At 39.1% G+C, this 24489-nt stretch overlaps 1 protein-coding gene across 3 annotated transcripts in view; it reads left to right on the forward strand.

Annotated features, from left to right (window-relative positions):
- The window catches only part of fbln1 (fibulin 1), a 42096-nt gene that overhangs the window by 965 nt on the left and 16642 nt on the right, over positions 1–24489 (forward strand). For all 3 annotated transcript variants that reach the window (XM_066668521.1, XM_066668520.1, XM_066668523.1), the window contains exons 2-14: positions 6575–6686; positions 8415–8547; positions 16464–16614; positions 18252–18308; positions 18448–18543; positions 19122–19259; positions 19619–19756; positions 20091–20234; positions 20319–20444; positions 21930–22055; positions 22244–22363; positions 22489–22620; positions 22962–23085. In XM_066668521.1, coding sequence (XP_066524618.1) covers positions 6575–6686; positions 8415–8547; positions 16464–16614; positions 18252–18308; positions 18448–18543; positions 19122–19259; positions 19619–19756; positions 20091–20234; positions 20319–20444; positions 21930–22055; positions 22244–22363; positions 22489–22620; positions 22962–23085 — 1597 coding nt within the window. The remainder of the gene's footprint in view (positions 1–6574; positions 6687–8414; positions 8548–16463; positions 16615–18251; positions 18309–18447; positions 18544–19121; positions 19260–19618; positions 19757–20090; positions 20235–20318; positions 20445–21929; positions 22056–22243; positions 22364–22488; positions 22621–22961; positions 23086–24489) is intronic.

Consider the following 24489-nt stretch of genomic DNA (forward strand, 5'->3'; position numbering starts at 1 on the left):
GGGGCGCCAGTCCCTTGCAGGGTGACACACACTCGCACATTCACTCACACACCTATGGACACTTTGAGTCGCCAATCCACCTACCAACGTGTGTTTTTGGACCGCGGGAAGAAACCGGAGCACCCGGAGGAAACCCACACAGACACAGGGAGAACACAACAAACTCTTCACAGACAGTCACCCAGAGCTGGGCTCGAACCCACAACCTCCAGGACCCTGGAGCTGTCTGACCTCGGCACTACCTGCTGAACCACCGTGCCTAAATACATCTAAAAAATAGAATAAATACTATTGTGCACGTTATTGAACAGGCAGTTCCTGTAGTCTTTTTTCATTTACTCAACACACCAGAATGCAGGAGGAGGTCATAAATATGGGAGAGAGTTAAAGTGATGGTGAATCACTGAAACCAACACCCAAATTACTGTCCTTGCAAATGAAACAACACAACAAAAACACTTCTTCAACAATAACAAATGACACTACAAAGTCCTTTACCAGGCTGAGTGCACACTGAGAGCCACTTTGCATGTCCCCACCCCTTTTGACACCCCACTGATGCATAGGGACTATTGTGGATGCCACAGTACACTTAAAATGAATCTACCAGGAAAATGGGTCTGAGGCAGATTAGTGGGTGTGTGATGTGAGACTCTACCCCAGTGATCTCTGGAAACTGATTTATTCTTAATGGTAGGAGTTACAGAAGCATGGACTTTTTAGTTGGTGACTGCTGAAGACACATGGTGAAACCTTTATAGGTTTCCTAAGGTGACATGCTTTAAAAGCAGGAGTCAGGATGAGGAATGTCATCCATCTCTTGTGTAAAGCAGAGGTTTCAGTGACAATTAATCAACATGTCAGAACCCCGTGGAGACATTTACGTAAACAATAATAATTTATCTATAATGTATAAGGGCAACTGGAAATGTTGGAATTTTGACAAAGTGCCTTAAAAAATTAAGATACATGGTTGTATTCTGATAGCAACAATCTATTAATTATAACAATGACCAGAGGTTGTCAGACATTTGTGGTGACAGTGTATCTCATAAGTGATTTATCAGCAGTCATGTTACTGTTCATTTAAAAACTGTTCTTTAATTGCCAGAATTCCCATCACTGAAGTTGTGGTGTACTTTTGATTATAAAAACCCTGTAATTTACAAGGCCACCTCTGTAATTTGGCAGACTGGCAGTCTGTGCTGATTCATTGTTTGCTAGTACTTACATGTTAGCTTTATTACCAGGTCTACAACTTAAGAGCAAACTTACTGTCTCTCTCATTCTGTATCCAGTGGAGAAAGGGTGAACTCCAAACACCCTGAAGGATCTGACGCTGTCTCTGGACCTGGCTCTGTCCCAGTGCAGGCTTTTATTTGGAAGGCTGATGCAGGACACTGTGAAAATGATATCTTAGCAAGTGGAATCATCTTACATCTATTCACTACAATACCTTTTACAGTACATTTTGTCTGATGTAAGAATATCAACTTATTCATTTGACAGGTAATTTGGCATTTCGAGAAATAAGACTTGAATTATAGAATAAGACACATGATCTAGATCAGATCACTTAAAACAGGTAGAAGAGCCTAAAATAAGTTGAATCATCTCACAATATCTTTCTCATAATCCCTTAATGTGTCAAGATAGATATATCGAGTGGATTTAAAATGTCTTTTTTTTTTTTTTTTTTTTTTTTTTTTTTTTTTTTTTGCAGTGTGTGGCTGGCGTGGAGGGAGGACTGTGGCAGAGCCAGACTCAGACTCATTAAGCCTGGTTTACGTTTTTTGGGCTCAGTCCTCAGTTCTCCCCCAGACACTGATGTGTTCCAAGACAGCAATCAGGCTTTAAGAGAAGGAGACGAAGCATTGGGGAAGGGAGGGGGACGCCTGGGAGAGCCATTGGAGCTGGATGCAGTGTCTGGACTGATAAAATAACAGGAGCAGAGATGTTTTTTAAAGCTGGCCTCCTGGTGTAATTGCGCACGGCTGTGGACTGTCACAGTAGGGAGAGGGGAACGGGATTTGACAGGCTGAGTAAGGTGGGATTAGGAAAAACTGGGGGTCTTTCACTTATCAGCTAAAGGATAGAGCTCCCTAATGTTACTGCTCAACATCAGCCAGAAAGATGTTTGTCTGCCTGGGTTGGTGCCTGTCACTTGTCTCTGTCTCTCTCTCTCTCTCATCATATCTCTCTCTCCCTTTATCTTCATATCTCTAAATCTCTCTCCCTATTTCTCCACCTCTCTCTTTATTTCTATCCATCTTCCTCCCCCATTGTATCTTTTCCACCCCACCCCTCACTGTCTGTCTGTTTGGAACCTCTATATGAATCACAATGGACCACAAGAAGCAGGCAATCGTGCTAACAGATTAGAGGAGGGCTGACTGAATACTTATGCACCCATGTTGAAAACAAGCCTGTTTCTGGTGGACCTTACCTTGACATCTACGCCCTATTCTAGGGAACCTCATGTTTTCATTTCAAATAAAATGCTGTTACAGGAAAGGTTGGGAAATTTTATAAAATGTAGTATAAACAAGAATCTGTGATTCATTATTTTCTTGAATGTTTATTTAACTGACAAAAGCACAAAGAAAATATTTCCAATGTTTTCAACAATTAAATATAATTGTTTTTCTTTTTTAAACAAACAATTTGAAGTTGGGACAGAGGCATACTTACCACTGTCACATCAACATTCAATTATATTTTCATTGTTTGTGAACTGAGGAGAAAACCGTGACTGTTTTGTAAAGTGTAATTTTCATAAAAGCTGGTCACTGCTGTCTAATTCTCCACAAAATTTTCACAGTGATGTGACATGGAACACAGATCTGGACTGCAGTCTGGCCATTCAAGCCTGAACATTCAGTGTTTTCAAAACTGCACTGCCAGGAAAAAAGACGTCACATTGATGGCAGAATGCTTCTCTAAAATCTCAGCATATGGCTCCACATCAATGGTACCTTTACAAGTCATTCATGACGTGAGCACTGGTGCACCCCTTATCATGACAGAGGTTGGCTTTTGCTCCTTTTGCCGACAAAAGTCTGGATGGCCTTTCTGGATTTGGCACAGATAAACAGAAGTCTGTTTTTTACCCAAAAACAAGGTGAAATATGGGGTCTGTCCCAAAACTGAGTGAGCTGCCAAAGTAGGCAATAACTATGTAACTAGATGTTTAAGTCAGCAACATTCTAACTGACATCTGTCCTCATGAGGCAGATTATTGAAATGCTCATTTTAGAAAGCAATTTTGTCTCACACATACAGCACACGGCCGGTGTTTACTTACTTAAGTGGCTAGCGTTGCCTCATTGGCAATGGATAGTGCTTTTCCCATTCTTTCTCCGTGCACACTATGACATAAAATGTGCTCACAGCACATGTTTCCACTGTCCTTCAGACCATCAGACATGAGTTCAGGCCCAGAGATCGTTTTCTGTGAGTTTTACAAAGTGCACTCAAGCCTATGTGGCTATATTTATTAGAGGAACATGATGGTTTCCCATGCAGTGTTGTCTGTGGGTTTGAAGGTCATGCTTTTTTCAGCATTTAGAGTTTCCTTGTCTTACATGGACTGAGGTTTCTCCAGATTTCTTTTTCTCTACACAAACTTGATATATAGCAGGCTGCAATGGACTGGTACCCTGTCCAGGATGTGTTTCTTTTTTGTGCCTAGTGATTCAGTACAGGTTTTGGATCTCTGGGACACTGATCAGGATGTATTTGTTACACAAATGTATGAATGAATGAATGTACGGCAGGTGGTAAAACTCCTCAATACTGTGCAATCTTGCATTTGTGAGAAGGTTGTTTTTAAATGTTCAACAGTTCTGTCAGAGTGGTGAGTGGCAAAAACACTGAGCCTTTTTGAATGCTCCTTTTAAAACTTTGAAATCCATTTATACTTCTTATACTGGAATATCTCAATGTCTCAAAACTGGAATTTTTGTTAAAAAAAATGGTGTAAAGCCTTCACTTATTATTATGGCATTGTGCCAACTTTTTTTTAAGTGCATTGCTGACATCAAATTTTAAATTTGTTTTAAATGCATTTAAAACTTTTTCAGTGGACATCTGCTCTTTCTACTTTTCACAGTTAAATAATGTTCAATTAAAAAAATCACAGATTGTTTTATTGCATTTTACAAAAAAGCCTGAATCCCAGAACATAGGATTTTTACCATTAGGTAACCAGTGATATGATGGAATAACCATAAACACACCTACTGGAGTGCATTCAATGGACAAAGGATAAAATAAGAAAGAGTTATTTGGTGTCCTGGCACTTGCCACTGAAACAGTACACCACTTTTGACCATCTTTGGTGTTTAAGATTTCAGTGGTTTACATAGTAAATGTTGTAAATACTTCTATCTGTAACATTTTGTGAATTAAGTTTCAGTTTCTGTTTTAAGCTACAATTCATCTTGAAAGCACTTTAATCTGTATAACTGCTGGACTTGTCAGGGTCTCAAATATTTCATCATGTCTAGTAAACAAAACTCTTCTGGCCCTGGTCTTCATTTAGAAGAATTAACATGCATAAAACTACCTTGGCAGCTTGCTGCATGCTAAAGCCTGAAGAAGAAGAAAGCCAAAGAACTTGACTGCCAAAGGTATTTCGTGTCTGGCAGATTACACAAACAACAGGGAAATTAATGTTTTTGATCAAATCGAGACAGCTAGTCATTGTTTAGGGATCTTGACATTATTTCTATGCTCTTATTTAGTGGAAAAGACAGACACCGCAGTCAAAAGTAGCAACAAAACATAAAAAGAACAAAAAATAATTACACTCTTACTGTCTACACTGGATTTAAATGTGTGCTGTAAGTGTCTTCATCTTTTAGCACTTTATATACCTCTCCAGCCTTATCCAACACCATTGTTGCTTTAATAAAAGAAGACAATTGTATGAATTCTTACACAGTGCTGGAACCTGGAGAGCCTTTTGTTGAAGAATCCACAGAATTGCTAAACTGTAGTATCCATTCATTTTTTCAGCTGCTTACCATTGGTTTATATGCATAAATATGGTTTATATGCATATATATCTCCCTGTTATAAGAGGGAGTGCACAAACTTAAATGTCTTAACTTAACTGCATTACCACAGTGGAATCAAAGCAAAATGTAAATAAAAACAAAATGCAATGATGTACAATAATTTAAAGACTATAATTAAGTTGGACAATTTAAATTGGAGGCAAGCAACATGTTACAACTAATGTTGGGATAGGGACATGTTTATTGCATCAACCCTTTTTTTTAACAAAACAATGTTTGGGAAACGATCAAATCCAAAACCTGTAAATATTGTTCGGCATTAACAGATGTGGAGGTCATCTACGCCATGTGCACTGATGCCTCCCATCACACATCATGATGAATGCTGACTTTTGAACTGTGCACTCATAACAATTGAATAAATCCCGTTACTCTGACAAACTGCAAATGAATGAAAGCATGATTTAGGGACTCCTCCAAATTTCTATTTGTTTATCAATTTCTTATCCATTCTGGTCTTTCTCAAAGCAGAGAGTAAATATTTGATTGTTCTAAAGAAAGAATGATGAAGCACTTTTGCACAACAGTGGATGGATGTTGAGCTCGGACAGTCTGATTCCTCCACATTGGCTTCCACATATCTCCACCCAGATGTCATTGCATGACTCATGATGATCACCAAAATCACCTCATGTTTTTCTCATTTCTTACAGTAGATGGGCATAACGTTTAAATGTTTTATCCAGGTGTTTCTTTTTCTATATATGTACAAAAGGTAATACAGCTTTATAGCTTAGAGCACACCAGCACATCAATATTCATTAATTCAACTACCAGTATTATAGTGATAACGCCACTGTTTTAAAGATGGCTTTAACTTACAAAACTATCTAGGTTGCCTTAAAGTTTTGAGGGTCTATCTGAATTTCCAAGAGTTGCTCAACACAAGTTAACTCACTGAGAATTCAAATCCAGTTTGTTTCTACAGAGTGGGTCTCAGTGTGCCTCAGATTTAAAATGTATCTCTGATCAGTGGAGGGAGCTCCTGCGTGAGGGACCACTGTCTCCAGGCGGTGTTAATGAGCTTTAATGGAATGTTAGAATGCAGTGTTCTAATAGAATGCAGTGGAATGTAGAGCGCCGGCCCGTGGAGTTCCGCTCAGGGACTGGGAGCTGGACGCTTCGTCTGTGGTGATGTTTTATGGGGGTGGGTCGGACCACTCCAGTGTTTTGTATGAAAGCCCAGATCCTCTAACTTGAGATCCAGAGATTGTTTCTTGGGATATTTTTAGAACCTGTCAATAGGATTAAGCCATTATTATTATTATTATTATTATTATTATTATTATTATTATTATTATTATTACCCCATTATTATTTAATTATTTAAAACTATGTTTATGACCTCCTCCCCTTAAATAGACTGTTGTGCAATATGTATGATCACAAATAAAATATAACTGGTCCCCCGGACTGGCTCTTAATGGACTGTATTTGCATAGCAATCTTTTATTTGCACAATATGTGACTGTGTAACTGTGCTTATTCCTCAGAGACAACAGACCCGATATCACTGGAAGACTGCTGTAAAGACGGCAAAGAGAAGGGCCAGGACTCACAAGACTGTACACAACTTCCTCTCATATCAGAGTCCACCACCTGCAGGTTAGAATACACTACTGCTTCTCCAGTCTTTCCCTTTCATTACATTTGCTTTACATTTTGTTACATTTATGGCATCATCTGATGTTCTTTTCAACAGGGACATACAGTTTAATCATGTTACAAATGTAAGTGTACACTAAATCAGTGAAGGGTGTCTTGCCTAAGGACTGGTGCAGCGTTCTTTGAACCAAAGTATTCTGAAAGGAGGACAATCATTTCACTTACAAAACAACACCAATCAAATTATTAACAATGTACATCATCATTCAAAACATACTTTTTGCATGACACGTGTTATTTTGGCAGTTGTTACTCATGACCAGGAGAATCTCTGCTCCAGCCAAAAGGGTGTCTGCATGGTCAAATGACAGAGTGAAGCATTTATTAGCCTTGTGCTTCAAGCACCCAGAAGGCTTTGGCAAAGTTTTGTGGCTGGCAATTTGAAAAGATCCATCTGAGGACGCTTTGCTAGACCTTAATACACAGTTACCACACTGTGGCTTGATCTTACCTCAGTTTGGGTGGGAAATGATAGATTACTTAGGGAGGTACTTAAAGGGATTTCTCAAATGACTAAATTTAATATGTAACTGTTGCTAAAATAGCAGTGTCTCCGACAGAAATGCATATTCATAAAAGCAGGATCTGGTGGTTGTGTTAGATTCTTTAAAAAGGCTAGTGCTGAGCACTTGCCAGAGCAGGACGGGCAGTAACAGTTACAATAGTGTAAGAGAAGGAGGTGCGATGCCATAGATCCAGTGCCATTCAAATCATATGGGTTACCCTGTCTGCCCGTCCAAAGGCAAATGTGTTTGTTTTGGCAAGTCAGGAGATCCAGAATTTGTTCAAATTAGAGAGTGTGAGATGGCTGAGATGGTTTGGGGTTTGGGGGTGGTGGTGGTAAGGGGGGAGGTGGGTGATGGGCAATCTTAGGCAAGGGGTATTTCCAAATCCAGGAAATACCACTGAGGTGAAACTATAGTCAGACGCTGAAGAGAAGGGGAGGAATAACAGGAAATCTGTGGATTATTTCAGACACCAAAAGAAAAAAGAAACACCCAAGAATAGGAGAGAGAAAGGAGAGTGCCCTTAAAAGGCACTGCAGCAGTGGATGATGGGAGACGAATGTGGGGTAACATTTGTTTCCTGTAAGGGGAATGAATTAAGTGGATGACTTAAAAATGTGGAGTTGACTCTCTCTCTCTGTTCAGTTACAACCTGCATAAATGTGTGTGTGTGTGTGTGTGTGTGTGAGGTGCTGGTGGTTGGGGGGAGGGGGGGTGTCTTACTGTAAATGTTGCCTTGTGCCTTGTGTTGTCTCAAAATCTGTCCCAGCTGAAAGAGGAATGGATAAGTGATAAATAGTGGAGAGACCACCTTCAGTTCCTCTGCCCACTTTTAAATAGCAGTCCTGTGGTTCTAATGCTCTCAGGGGAGAGAGTGATGAAGTGAAGAGTAAGTTCATAAGAAAATAAATACAGGGTCCTTGTGCAATCCAAATGTAATGACTAGACTATGATTTTCCAGACATTTACTAATGAATGGGAAAAATGTTAGGCCATATTTTAATGTTTCCTGCTACCCTCCACTACATTATTCTTGCATAATAATAATAAAAAAAAGTATTGTGGTCTGACGTTGGAAGTTAAAAGACAGTTTGAGTTGATTAACAATGCATGGCTGCTGCCATATGGGAGTTTTCATCACTGTCTGTGTTGTTTGTAATAGGATAGCCCAGGAACAGTGCTGTGCTGCAGTCCAGGAGGACAGTGTCTGTTCTATTGGTATCAATATGGCCAAGGACCAGGGCACGTGTCATGCACTTCTATCTGGGAGCACCTGCGAGAATAAAACTGCTAAGGTACTGTATCTGTGTGTGCGCAACTTTATTGCATTTCCACTAGAGTAAATATATATTTGTGTTTTTTTCCCACCAATATTGGGATTGTTGTTTTAAACTGCAGTTATCCTCTGCTCGTGTTGCTAGCTAGCACAGGGGTCTATTAGCTGATGTGACAGACCTGGGCAGTTTTTGTTCTCCTTCACTGAGCAGCAGTTCAAACGAATTGGTTGGTTGAACTTTCCTGTCTCAAAGGAGACTCTCTCAAGGTTGTTGGCACTGTGTATGTGTTTGTGGGAGACTCGCTGATGGTTTGGAATATGATATGATTAATAAATGTGGAGAAAATTCAGCAAATGCTTGAGGATAAACAGAATAAAAAACATTCACTTATTTACTGTAAATGAATGTCCAGGAATGTTTTTTTTTTATACAGGAAGATCTGTCTGTAATTTTGAGCATGAATGTAGAGTACTTTAACTTAGAAGCTTATTTCAAACTTGATAGAGCTGTAATTGTGATATAATTCCGTAATGTAGTTTTGGAGATATGAGTTTCTTCAGCACAGGGAAGTACACTGCTCCACAGAGTTCAATGTAATTTTGAGCAGAGGCTTTTCAAACATTTTCATGTGTTTTAAAGGGAACATGATATCAAATATTACAGCCATTTTCCACAAGTTCTCTGTGTGTTAATAAAATATCTGTGACATGTTTTGTTCAAAATACCACAAGGATCAAACCATATCGCACTTTACCCACCCAGTCTAAAACGGCTCTTCAGAACAGCCGGTTTCAGTGCCTGTTGAGAATGAGCCTCTGTTTAAGCCAAACTCAAGGCCCCAGTATTGAGGTGCGCTGAGCAGGAAGGCTGGGTTTTCTCACTTAGTTCTCCTTATTTTCCATTCTCATTTTGCCATATTTATCTAATCAGTGCACATAGTCCTCCACACTCATTGTGTTTTTTGCACTGTTCAAATTTGTCTTTGGACTGGAGATACTCAGAGGAGCCGGCAGGAAAGGTCTGAAGTGTCTGCTATGTAAGACACAGCACAAAATCAGAATGCCTGCCTTTATTTATTTTTTGGCCTTAGGCTCACACGTATACAGACTAATTCACATCTCTCATATAATCATTCACATGAACATCACACACACACACACACACACTTATAAAAGAGCTGTTTCTCCTTTTACATTTTAAAGCTGGAACCAACAAGCCTTGTAGAATCATAGACACTGTGCCTGAAAAATGTGCTTGCTCTGTGTCTGTGTAACAGTCGGTATTAAAATTCTGCAGTCACCACAGGACTCTGACAGCTTTTACAGGAACCACACACTCCAGTTAAAACTGCAGCTCTTGAAATGTGAAAATTGCATTTCTTTAAAAAGGGATTAATCTTTCAGCCTTATGTAATAAGTCATGCCAAAACAGATGAACCTGGTGCTGTACTTTTAAGTAACTAAGTACTTTAAGTAAATACCATTAAGTTCTCTGATTTACTAGAGTGCAATAATTATAATATTCTTAATATCAGTATTTGGCTAAAGCTCCCTTGGTTGCAGTAGTTTTTTGTAAACCTGCTAATAGACGTGGCTGAGTATATTTAATGTTATTGAGTGGCACACCTGTTACATGTTGCTGATGAATTTTTGATGTTTGAATCTGGGAAAAGCAAGTTTGAGGGAGTCACCAAAATACATTACAAGTTAAACATTTTAAAAATCAATGTGACAGAGACAGACACAGAGAAAGGGAGAGACAGACAGACTGAGAAACAATCATTGAGGAGAGAGAGAGAGAGAGAGAGAGAGAATGAAAGTGAGACTGACACAGAGAAACAGCCATTGAGAGAGAGAAAGAGAGAATGAGGGAGACAGAAAAACAAAGTGAGACAAATAAAATGAGAGACAGAAATAGAGACAGACAGAGAGGGAGAATTCTCTACACTGTTTACAATTAGGTGGAATGCACCATGCTGCTAGTGGATTAATTCCACAAGGATAAGGCCATCTTGGAACTCATGCCAGATTTGTTATAATGTAACAGTCTGTACACGCCTGAGTGCCTTTCAAATGCTCAGCAGGTGTTTCTCTCATTGAAACTTCACAAAAAATATCAGCCAGCTTTCAACGGCTGTCACACATCCAATAAACTCCTGTCAGGAGTAATATTTTGAGCCACTGAAATGATTCATAGTAAACATTAAGCAATTACTGGGAGTGTATTGAATGTGCTGTGTTAGTAATGGGAGAGGTGTTTTTCACAGAAATGGCCATGTCATGTGGTCTTAAAGAGACGGAGCCATATTTTATTACTGAGATCAGAATGTTCCAGATTTGAATTTTAAATCAGTGCCCTGCTTTGACGGCAGAGTGACCTTTAACCACCCTAGTAGTTGTTTTTTGGCTGATCTTAAAAGATCAAAAGTAACCTGCTTGTCAGAGGAGTGATAGAAGATGTTTTCATGGCAGTTATCTTAACCATAGATATGAGATGTTTGATGTGTTGTCTCAGTGACATCAAATATACAGATTAGAAATTTTTCTCCTCACCAGCAGTGGAAATCAAGGACACATTGTTGTCTGAGAATCGTTTTATATTTTTTCACTTGAGCATGATCTGGTGATCAGGGCATTTAAAATACATGTCTAAATCTTCACAGAGGTAAGTGATCCAAACTGGTGTGATTTATAACTATACTTGCCATTGTTTCTGTACGTTTTTGTCTTATGTTGTGGAATACCACCAAGTTAAATATTTCTGCTATAATTTAACTGGGATTTAAAGAAAGCCATTCGGTGTGGTTTGAGTTGAAGCAGATTTACACTTGATGCTACCCCTGATGAAACACTCCCATTTCAGTCCTGGGACCAGCATCAGGAGTCCCCAAGTTTAACCCCAAAGGCTTACTGTTAGAGGCAGGGAGAAAACACACAAGTCAACACATATAGTGACCTGAGGCGAGGCTGAAACACACCGGTCACTACAACACACATGTAGCTATTCTATTCACTGTTCAAACACACCATAAAATAGAGTTAAAATAGTAGTATTTATAGTCATTCATTGTCTGTAACCGCTTATCCAGTTCAGGGTCGCCGTGGGTCCGGAGCCTACCTGGAATCACTGGACGCAAGGCAGGAACAAACCCTGGAGGGGGCACCAGTTTTTCACAGGGCGACACATACTCACACATTCACTCATACACTCACACCTACGGACACTTTTGAGTCGTCAACCCACCTACCAACGTGTGTTTATGGACTGTGGGAGGAAACCGGAGCACCCGGACGAAACCCACATGGACACAGAGAGAACACACCAACTCCTCACAGACAGGTCCATGTCCCTGGAGCTGTGTGACTGCGACACTACCTGCTGCACCACCATGCCACCCTGGTATTAATATATATATATATATATATATATATATATTCTAAAAATGGCCAACCTGGGTCTCATCCTCAGACGTCTGCTTTATATCACCACCATTCTGACTTTGAATTCTGAACTAATTTCTCAGAATGACTTTGTTTTAATCTTAAAACACAATTATACATATATATGTATAATTGTATATAATGCATATATAACAAGTATATGGATGGAATTCCCATTTAGGAACATGTCTGGGGTGTTATTTTGGGATTTACTACTTTTCCTGTATCTTGGGGTGGTGTTTTTTTGCGCGAATGTGCTCTGGGGAAAGTGCTCGTGTGCCTAACAGGTGACTCAGAACAGAGAACATTTCTTGGAGTCAGTACTGTGTAAAATACAGCAAAAGAATCTTGCAAATTCACACCTTACTGTCATGAATGGATTTTTACTTTTTACAGTTTCTGGCAGTTGCTGGACATCAAAAATATAATTTATTAATAGTAACTAATGTAGATATTCAGTATCTGCGATGAAACTCAATGTTTCTATCTGTTTCTTAAATCGGCGTTGGTGTTGCCATTGGGATTGGAGTGAAGAGAGGCAGGGTAAATCAGTCATTGATCGAATGAGATGAATGAGGTGGGCACCCTCATTCCTTATTGATTTGTTTATAAGCCCATGACCCCTCCGTCATCCCAGGTACAATGTCACACTAAAATACAAACCCTCCTGCTTGTGTCTTGCAGCACAGTTCCTTCATTGTAATGGAATGAATAATGAGTGCTGTTTTCTCCCTCATTTGACAAGGATTTGATTGATTGTTGGAGGAAACCTCTTACCCCCATCTTCTTCAACAGACTGGTCATATATATAGCAACAAAACCTCTGCATCATACTTATACAGGAAAAATAGGAATCTTCATCATCATTGTTCTAGCTGGCTTCCATTGCCAGTTCAGAGTACTTGGACTTTTTCCACTCATGAGCTTCTTCTGCATCATTTTCCCATGATACTGTCAATTCCACAGTGTAAGCCAGCTTGGCTGCAGTGGATCACAGAACAGGTCTGGCCAGAGTGTTATAGCTACAATATCAGGAGCTTTTTTATAACAAGCTTTTTTTCCTTTTATTTTTTAATCCCCAAGTCCAGTATATTCCAGAGCCACCTGCAAAATGCTTGTATCCTTTGATGTTATATGGTGCTTTGGAGGTGGCCTCTAGGAACAAATGGTGTGAAGTGGACATTTCCTGTCAATGTATGTGTGGGTCGCCTCTGTTCGAAGATTGAGGCCACCTGTTTAAGAACTTGGTTTTGCTGTTAAGAGTAAAGCCCTTTGTTGAGGCTCATTTTCCATCCTGTTAAAATATGCCTTTGTGGATCAGGAATTTCACAAAAAGTGCAACCCATGTCTTCTCCCAACCCCTGCTTCAGGTTCTATGGTATAGCAGACTATAAAACACTCCAACTTCCAGATGTCAAACCAACTTAGTGTTAGTTCATGGGCCCTGCTTGGCCACTGAGAAGGACTTGTCATGTTGCTCTGCCCCCTTGTCTTCTCACCCCCACCATGAGCTGTCTCTTTTAGGCACTGATATGGCCTTGTTTCATTGAGGGACTTTTTGGGGTAAGCCTAAAACCGACTGTCCCATGTTGGATTTGGCCTACTGCATCACTGAAGAAAAGAGATGACCTAACATTTGATTTGGTCCACTTCCACCATGGCGCCACGCTGTATGAATAACATTGTCTTCAGATTCAGTGATGGTCATAATGAACCATATTTTGGTGGATTTTAATTCTTCCACCAGACTTACAATTGGTAATTCTAATTTGCTGTTCCCGTATAATCTAAGAAAAGTCCAAGACACTGTTTCACAAGCCGCTGATAACTCTTTCCATATTTTTTACCTTGCTGATACACTATTAAAGACCATGATTTTGGGAGTAGACTGGAAAACAAAATGAACTGGAAGCACCACAGCTCAAGTTTTTCCTGGCAACAAATCTTATTGATATGATCTGTGTACGTGATTTTATCCTTTTTCAGTTGCTCAAATTGCTTTCTGTCCTTGAGTTTTGCATCATACCATTGGCCCAAGCTTTTCACTGGAATTTCTGAAACAGCTGGGACAGGTTTTCTGTCAATATTAAATATTTGATTAATAATGTTAATAGCATCTATTGTAAAACCTTCTCTGAGGAGTGGGAGCAGTTGCTGCAACAAATTCTAAAAGTACTACCTATAAATAAATAAAGTAAAAATAAATAAAGTAAAAGTAAAAATGCTGAAGGAGCACATGCTCAAAACTTATGGTGTGATTAAATTATAATTTAATTAAATGAAAGCTTAGAATTATTATTGTGGAACATTTGTAAATCTATAATTAGATTAAAAAAAGTGATATATTTGCATGTGTCTATTTGAAACTTCTATGGCGTGTTCTAATCAAACTGCTTTACATTAGTCAGAACCATATTTTGACTGGCCTATCACCTCATTCCTGTTGTATGGGAGGAACAGATGCCTATGTGATATCACCAGCAGTCTGTACTGAGCTTGTGTGTACTTGTATATACCTCATCTGAGAAATGCAGTAGATCAGATAACATTAACCAGATGTATCCACAGTATATCTTCAAGAATTTTAATTCTCAAAACTGGTTGGGACCCCTGCTCCAGGTGACTGTCAGGGGTGTTCTCCCCGTGTCCACGTGGGTTTCCTCCGGTGCTCCGGTTTTCTCTTACAGTCCAAAAACACACGTTGGTAGGTGAATTGGTGACTCAACAGTGTCCATAGTTGTGAATGAGTGAGTGAATGTCTGAGTGTGTGGAGTTTCTGGAGTGGTGCCCCCTCCAGGGTGTGTTCCCGTCTTGCGCCCATTGATTCCAAGTAAGGTCTGGACCCACCATGACCCTGAACTGGATAAATGGTTACATACAATGCAGGTAGTGTCGCAGTCACAAAGCTTTAGGGATCTGGAGGTTGTGGGTTCGATTCCCACTCCGGGTGACTGTCTGTGAGGAGTTGGTGTGTTCTCCCCGTGTCCGCGTGGGTTTCCTCCTTGGTAGGTGGATTGGCGACTGTCTGTGTTGCCCTGTGAAGGACTGGCGCCCCCTCCAGGGTGTATTCCCTCCTTGCGCCCAATGATTCCAGGAAGGCTCTGGACCCACTGCGCCCCTGAACTAGAAAAACGCTTACAGATAATGAATGAAATTAAATGAATGTTTGAGTTTTTTCCTTGCTGGAATACTCTGGAAAGGTAAATATAATAATGGAATAACTATGTTTTAACCCTTTAAATAGTCAAAATAATTGTAATTATTCATATTTTAAACAGCAAATGTCATACATGTTTCATTTTTTGTTTATTTATGGTGGTTTTATTTTAGAACTACAATAATTGTCAATGTATCAACTCCAACATATTCATCTGGAATATTGTACTTTTACAGAGCTTTTGGAAATATTCATTAATTCTCCTGCTGCACTCTGTTTTCACCCATTCATTTCTATGGAGAATTTATAACTGCTCTGATTCATTCAGTTTTCACCCATCATAATTCACTTGGTCAGACCTGGTGACATCAGCACAAATAGCCTTCTGCCTTCTCCACCGTTTCCTCCACTTTTCTGTTTTCCATTTTTGCTAATGGAGGTGCCTTAAATCGATGTCATTACCATGACAGCTCTCAGTGAAAAACGTTTCAATTACCTTTTTTCAGCAAAATATTTTCTTCTAAAGTCCTTATATATATTCAACAACAACAACAAAAAACTTTCTAAGACCTGTAAACTTGAAAAGTTTAATGTTAAATTTTCAAGATTGTGCAGAGGCTATTAAAACATTTTTTTAAACAACATAGTTATTGCACTAAATCAATCGTCAAAGCGTCCTTGCTTGAATAATGTCATTATTTTAGCCATTTGGGAAATATCTTCAAAGCCGTGAGCATTTGTTTGTAGTGAGGAATATCAGCTGAATTAGGATTTCCCAATTCATTCTAATGAGACATGTTTGTTACTTATATCTCAAAGTTTACACAGCTACTTCTCTTTCAGCTTTCAAGTTAGAAACACCAAAATTGCAGGATTGTAGCTCCTATACCTAAAAACTGTGCTCTGTTTTTCTAAGCGATTCTGTGGATGGTTTTTGTACAGCGTTCATAGAAATGTGTTATGGTTTCCCATAGGAAATGATTGGGTGAGCACAGACACTCACATGCAGTGCACACAGATTCAGACACATGAAGACTAATTCAGAGTCATAATATAGACACCTTAGTAACCATTTTAACTCCTACAGCATTAAAACTAGAACCGACAAACATTGCAGGGTCATTTTATGTGTGAATAATGTGTTTCTGCTTTTCTAAGTCTGAGTCTTAGGTGTGTTTCTGTGAACAATCTGCATTAAAGTTTTGCAACCACCGCAACACACTGTCAGTTCTGCGGGAACTACACCAAAATTATAATGTTTATTGTAATTATTATTGTTATTATTATTATTAAATGTTTTATGCATCTCTTCCTCTCCCTGCGTGTGTGTTTTGAAGACATGTTGTGAGTGCTGTTTGCTGGGCCGGGCAGCAGAAGAGCAGGGTCTGACCTGTGACTTCAGTTTATCGATCAGTTATCAGTGTGGCCTGGTGTCTAGAGCCTGCTGTATGAACAAGTCTCCACAGAGCGAGGTTAACTCCACACCAGGTTAGTGTAAACACTACAGTACCTTTACTGTGACTACACTGAAGAATGATGAGTGAGAGATTAATCTGCACTGCTCGGGTATATCTGGATTAATGAAAAATATGGCCTATTCAGTTTGAAATATCAGCTTTACTTGTTGAAAATGAAGGAATTTATTTGCCTGTATCCTGTAAGAGCCCATGGTGACAGATGTGTCACAAACACTTTATAAGGTCTGGAAAGTTCCCTACACAGCTTCATCCCTCACTTTAAATCATGAAGTCCCTAAGGGACATTTACTGAACATCCTGGATGCAGTCACATGACCTTTAGTGAGTTTGTGTGTGACCTCATTTACAGAATGAGGGTGTGCTTGGTGAGGACACAGAGACCATAGAAATGCTTATTTTAAAAATAATATATTTCTGTTTCTAAAAGGTGTGTTCCAACTTAAAATAAAAAATAAAAAATTAAATGCTTTAGTAACTCGTTACATACAGTCCATTCTGGTTCTATTAAAAATGTTGAAATACAAGTTACAAAATTATTGTTATGATGTTTATGTTACATTGTTGTTTTAGCCTAAAATAATTAAGTTAAAATTAATCGAAGTCTGGGCTCTTATAAGTTAATAAAACCAATAAAACCAGTAGGTCATGGAGAACAGTGGATATAGCTTCACTGCGTAGTATTTATGTGTTGTTTTCTGTGCTCTCATCTGACGTTTGCAGCCACTTCCTGAGTTGAAGTGGGTGGGCTAGATTAACCAATCAGGACAGGCCTACTCGGTTAGCGATAGGAACCACTGACCTATAGTTAGTTAATCGTGGTGGGCACTTAATTATGAGTGCACGTAATCTATCAGCAAGACCTCTGCTGCCCCCTAGTGGTCTCTCAGCAGCATGATGTGATCTGTGAGCTCAGACACAAGTACTGGACTTTCACTGGGGTGGTACCCCTAACGTTACTGTGTTTGCCCCTTAAGAGTCTGTATTTTGTATGTTTAGTAAGGGAACATAATTGTACCTCACTATTTATATTCTTTTAAGTTTCACTCTGTTGATTCTGTACAATCTTTTGTACATCACTGCATGTACATCACTGTGCAAACGTCTTAGGCACCTGAGAGTCTTATTTAATGATAATTTATTTTCTCAATAGTGTTGTGCATGTATAAAATGATAAATAATTACAATAAATACAAAAACATAAAGTAAAATTATTATTGTTTTAAAACAGTAGTAGATGTGTAGTGAACGTGGGTGAAGTTTGTTTCCAAATGTTCTCCCTGATTGTATGGATTTGTTATATCAGCAGCACACTTGATTTAACATAATAAATATTTATTAACCAGTAACACTAGGTATTTGGTGATAACCTCAAATAGTACTGGACTGCCATGAGGAGAGATTCGGAAAGGCTTAAACCAACACATAGAAGCATACGCATATTTTCACATACAGAATATTACTACTAACTGTTGTAGTGTTAAATGTTGTTATTACAATAAAAAAGGGGATTTTGCACAGTACCGTACCTTCATTGGGGACAACTGAGTATTAGTAGTGTGTAGAATCAGTATATCACAACCTGCCTCTCTTCTGCAGATGAAAGTCATGTTTGTATCTTATGTGCTGAATTTATTCACATTATCTCAGCTCCAGAGGGAAGTTCTAGCGAAGGAGCACTGTCCAAACCAAGTGTTCATTGCAGAGGTGAGTGGTGAAACATGTTCTGTTTCATTTTAAAGCAATCTATGTAGACATATTGACCTCTGTGTGTGTGTGTGTGTGTGTGTGTGTGTGTGTGTGTGTGTGTGTGTGTGTGTGCGTGTGTGTGTGTGTGTGTCTGCAGTTGGAGCTGGCTACTGTGCTCATCGCTGTGTTGGAAATAACACCTGTGTGTGTTTTGCTGGGTACAAGCTGAAGCCAGATGGAAAAAACTGTGAAGGTAAAACCAGCAAAAATAACCCCACTTCACTAAAATCTCATTTAATGACAGTCAAATCATTTTCATACTATAAACCTCAATTTAAAAAAAGGATGATTGTATGTGAAAAGGATAGTTACAAAACACAACATTTAACACCATACCTTATAAAAAACTTTTAAAATCCATATTTAAAGATAGATATCACGGAGGCGCTGTACTGTTGCAGTCACACAGCTCCAGTTACCTGGAGGTTGGGGGTTCGATTCCCGCTCCGGGTGACTGTCTGTGAGGAGTGCTCCGGTTTCCACCCACAGTCCCAAAAACACACGTTGGTAGGTGGACTTTCTTGTGTTAAATAGCCCCATGTCCCACCTTTTTTAGAGTGTGTATTTTTAAAAAATGTAAAGTTAAAATAATTTAGTTCATGAATTTGGCTTCAAACATTAAATTACATACATGGCTTCGAACATTAAATTACATACATCTGAAGTAATATTTTAAAAATTTTGCTCAGAAGAATCATTACAATATAATCAAAAGACCTGTCTGTCTGTCTCTCTCCCTGCCTCTCTCTCTCTCTCTCTCTCTCTCTCTAGACATTAATGAGTGTTTGCTGGGGTCTTATCTTTGTCGTCCTGGTGAGCGCTGTATTAACACTCTGGGCTCATACCGCTGTCAGAGGGAGGTCAGCTGTGGCACAGGATACGAGCTCACAGACAACAATAACTGCAAAGGTCATACACTCCACTGCCCTTTTAGCTGCTGTATATCCTGCTTTTCAGCATGATTTGAAAATGTTTACCTATAGTTCTGTGGTCAAATCAGAGACTGTCCTTTTTTATTTATTTTGCAAACAAATCCGTCACCAACTAAAAGATGTTTTCACTGCAATACCTCCTAACTGACAAGACCTAACTGACTGATTATTAAAAGACCCACAGTCTAAGGGGCTAAATGGCGAAACTGACCGTAACAATTCAGACTGTGTGAAATATTTGAGTTTTTATTTTTTATTTTTATTTTTTTTAACCTTCACTTAACCTTAAAATGAATTTAAAATAGATACCAGTTTTTATCTGTTTTTTTTTTCCAGATATTGATGAGTGTGAGACAGGAACTCATAACTGTCCTGCAGATTTTGTCTGTCAGAACACACCAGGCTCTTTCCGCTGTCGACCCAAGTCTCAGTGCACAGCAGGATTCATACAGGACGCTCTGGGCAGCTGCATTGGTGACTGAATCATATTCACAAATCTTTACATATAGTAATGCAGTTTTCGACACAGCAACTGTCATAGAGTTAGAAAAACATTTTTTTACTGTCCAATATAGCACCTACATGGAAAAAGTAAAAAAGGATTTAATTGCATTTAAAGCCTTTAAATTGGTTTGTTCATTATTAATTTCAGCACAATGTAAAGGACAGGTGATGTGCTCAATTTATGTAGAAATGTAAACTAATGTAAATATTGTATTGCATGAAATAATCAGTGTAAATCAGCTATAAAACATGAACATAAAATGTCATATTTCATGTCTCATATTTATTTGTCTGTCTGTTTCAGATATAAATGAATGTCTGAGCATGACAGGGCCATGTCCACCTGGGCAAGTGTGTCTTAACACTGTTGGCTCTTTCACCTGCCAGAGACACTCGGTCAGCTGTGGACGTGGCTACCACCTCAATGCGGAGGGCACACGCTGCGTGGGTATGGCCAAAACTGACCAGTAGATCAATCCATTTTCAACAAACGCAACGGTTTCTGAGCTCTGTTGTTGTTTATGTTTGTCAGATATCGATGAGTGCTCAGGGCCAGATAATGCATGTGCTGGCCACGGTTGTATTAACTTGGTGGGCTCTTATCGCTGTGAATGCCGAAGTGGCTTCACTTTCAACAGCATCACCAGGGTCTGTGAGGGTGAGTGTCCAAAATATTCACATAATGAGTTACATAATACACGCCACACGTTCTCTTTCTCTATATCTCAGGGACACAACCCTAGTATTATAGATTGGATGAAGTTAACATCTGAATTTGATGATCATATGTCCATTCTCCAATACACCAAATTTGTTGGTACATTTCCATTAAAAATATGAACCCACAGCTTACTCTGAAACAACTAAATTGACAACAATTATTGCCACCCATTACTGTTTATGCCATATGTAATAAAAATAAGATTATTCTTTTGATATTCAATGGCTCCAGCTGTCTAAGGTTTTATAGTAGTCTTTTTAGACACTAGGTTTCAGTTCTTTGAAAAGGTGTTCAACGTGGATTAAGATCACGACTCATGCACTGCAGGCCACTGCAGAATAAACAGATGTTATGTAATTTAGCCAATATTTGTGGTGCCTTTAGCTCTCTGCTTGGTCCATTGTCCTGTTGAAGGAACCATAACCCACGACTGAGGCAGAGCCTCAGTCTCTGGCAGAAGACAGTATGTTTCTCACCAGAATGCCTTAATAGTTTTGAGATTTCATTGTGCACTTTAAAGACTTTAAAAGATTAAAGATGTCCCGTTCCAGACACAGTAAAAGTGGCACAACGTTATAACTAACCTACACTGTGTTTCACTGTAGGTTTTTTCTACTTTTATGAAAGCTTAATTTATTTGTCGGTGAACATATAATTGATGTGTCTTACCAAAAAGCTTCAGTTGTGTCTCGTTTGTCCAAAGAAAATTCTCCCAGAAGCACTGTCTGTGGCCTATCAGTATACAGTGTAGCAAATTCTAGTCTGGCTTTTTTGTTTTTCCTTCAGCTGCGGAGTCCTCCTGGGTCTTCTTCCATGGAGCCCACTTACACTTAAAAAGCCAAGGATGGCGTGATCAGACACTGATGTTCAGTGGTGTCTGAAAGTTTTTCTTGGCCTTTTGTGTACCGCTCACACTATCCCTCTGATCAGTCTGAGGCCAAATTTCCTCTTGTGGCCATGTCTATGGAGGTTGGCTACAGTCCCATGGAGCTTAAACTTCTTAAAGACCTGCTCCAGCCATCAATTAAACCCCTTTCTATGTTTCATATTCAGTGTGCCAGCATCAGAGCAACTACTTTTCTCCATCAAAAGAGGCTGAATGGCTGACTGTAAGATATGTCACATGGGTGATACTAAATAAAGAAAACAGTTAGTCTGAAACATCACTATAATCTGATAATTTATCATCTTTTCTAGAGGTACCAACAAATCTGTCCAAGGTATCAACCTAACCTCATCTTTGGCATGTGAGGTAGTGAGGCAAGATGAAATAAAGGCAGCACTGTGTTTCTTTTATACCAGGACAGATGACAAAATAGCTTATATAAACCTCCTATAAAAATATATTAATCCATTTGACTTCTATTTGTTTTTCAACATGGACTTGCATACCATATGTGCTCTCTCTGTTTTGAAATTCAGATATCAACGAGTGCAGGCATTTTCCTGGACGCCTTTGTGCACACAAGTGTGACAATATTTTGGGGTCCTACAAGTGCAGCTGCACAACAGGCTTCAAGCTGGCGAGTGATGGCAGAAATTGTGATGGTAACGAATGATAGATATTTGTTCCTGGGTTTATTTTAAATCCTAATGTAATATAATATAAAATAATACAAAAGATTAACATCAGATGTTTTGTAGATATATGAGTTGTGACTCTGAGGAAATTTTTGGATAGGATCACTCTCGTGAAGGACTTAACTATTCTCAATATTTCCCTCTGTACCATGCAGATGTTAATGAGTGTGACAATAATCCCTGCAGTCAAGAGTGTGCCAATGTTTACGGCTCTTACCAGTGTTACTGCCGCCGAGGCTATCAGCTGAGTGATGTGGATGGAATTACTTGTGAAGGTTTGTAAAAGAGGTCACATGTTATAAAGTATGCGAGATAGACAGCATTAGTAATGTATGATTCTGTATTTACAAGACATGCATAGATGATACAAGACTTTAACTGGAGTTGTTTGTTTTTTCAGACATTGACGAGTGTGCTTTGCCTACTGGAGGACATATATGCTCTTACCGATGCCACAATACACCAGGCAGCTTCCACTGCACGTGTCCTGCTAAAGGCTACACCCTCGCCCCTAATGGTCGCAGCTGTCAGGGTAAAGAACCCTTACTGATCATAGACTGTACAAGCTAGCACATGGTTTTGCTTATTTTCAAAATGCCCCAATGCAACGTCAGTTCAGCACTTCCCAGTTCTGTTTTGATAGGTGGAGATGGCAGTGGCCTTACTGAGGTTAAATTCACAGACACAGTTTGCCACTCGAGCTCTATTTATTTGTGCAAACTACATAAGAACATAATTTTATAGTGCTTACTTGAAACGGGAACAGTTCAATCAAATTTTCTCTTCAGTTCTCAACTTATATTCTACTATTAATAATGAAACCCTCATAAATTTGGAGCTCTCTTATTTGCTTTGTTTTTCCTCCATTAATAGATGTAGATGAGTGTGTGACAGGGACACACAGTTGCTCAGAGACAGAGAGCTGCTTCAATGTGCAGGGAGGATTCAGATGCCTGAATTTTGATTGTCCTCCCAACTACAGGCGCTCTGGTGAAACGTAAGTGTTAAAAACTTTATTATGAAAATGGTCAAGGCCTCAATGCAGTCCATTTGTACCCCTTGTACATTGAAACACTGCATGGAATGGAATGGTACCTAATGTGTTCTTCTAATGGCTTCAAAGCTAGAAAATGGAAAACATGGACACATTAAAATGGTTCAAGAAATCTGCCAGTCACACATAGCATGTTGAGCAATAACTACATTCATAGTGCACTAGAGTGACATGCAAGTCATACTGTGCCATGCAACTTAGCATTAAGTTACGGTTGACCTGTCCACACATGATGTTTAATAGCAACTAATGTGACACAAATAATTCATTATATCTAATAAAAGGTTTTAATATGATATTTCCCACTGACTGCTGCTTCTGCTTCTCTGTGAAGGCTTGCACTAGATGTTGGAATATTCCTTTGGGGATTTAATCACACTGAGTCATTACATTCAATAGTAAGACAGGAACTGATATTGGATGATTGGTTTTGAGGTGGCACTGTGGTGCAGCAGGTAGTGTCACAGTCACACAGGGACCTGGCGGTTGTGGGTTCCTGCTGTGGGTGATGGTCCAAAAACACATGTTAGTAGGTGGATTGGTGACTCAAAAGTGTCCATAGGTGTGTGTGTGTGTTGCCCTGTGAAGTCCTGGCGCCCCATCCAGGGTGTATTCCTGCTTTGCACTCAATGATTTCGGGTAGGCTCCGGACCCAACGCAACCCTGAACTGGATAAGGGTTACAGACAATGAATGAATAATTGGTTTTGGATCATAAAATCCACTCCAACTTGTTCCAAAGATATTGAATTAAACTTGATCACGGCTGAGAACACAGGGCACCTTAAAATAGGTGAAATCACTACTCAGGAGTTCCACATATTTTTCAACAAATAGACTATTTAAACACTTAAATAACAAAAATATATAACATCAAAGATTACTGTGTTTCCACTTAGCACCTCGCACAGACCCTAGTTTGAGAACCACTGGTTTACACATACACACTCCCACACACTCACTCTGTAAAATGCAATAGAACATTCAGTGTTTTGTTAATTCCCTTGAAAATTTACATAAATGACAAAATGACAAAGAAAATATGATTTGGCTAATAAGCATGATTGCTTTTGTAAATAAATGCAAATTCACAGTTTGATGTCTACAACACACTTAAAAAAGTAGCATAAAATGAGTTCATAAAATATTAATCTTACACTGTTCTGATACATTCCACAATGAGCAGGTGAATTGCTAAGAGGTGGGTATATTATGATTAGGTATAAAAGGAACATAATCCAAAGGCTCATGCTTGCACTAGCAAAAAAAAAAAGTGCAAAAACTACATAAGGTTGCAAAGAATCACTTCATCAAAACATGCAACCCTGAAAGTGACGTTCAGAGGTTA

The sequence above is a fragment of the Hoplias malabaricus genome, chromosome 4 (assembly GCF_029633855.1).
Source record: "Hoplias malabaricus isolate fHopMal1 chromosome 4, fHopMal1.hap1, whole genome shotgun sequence".
Lineage (NCBI taxonomy): Eukaryota > Metazoa > Chordata > Actinopteri > Characiformes > Erythrinidae > Hoplias > Hoplias malabaricus.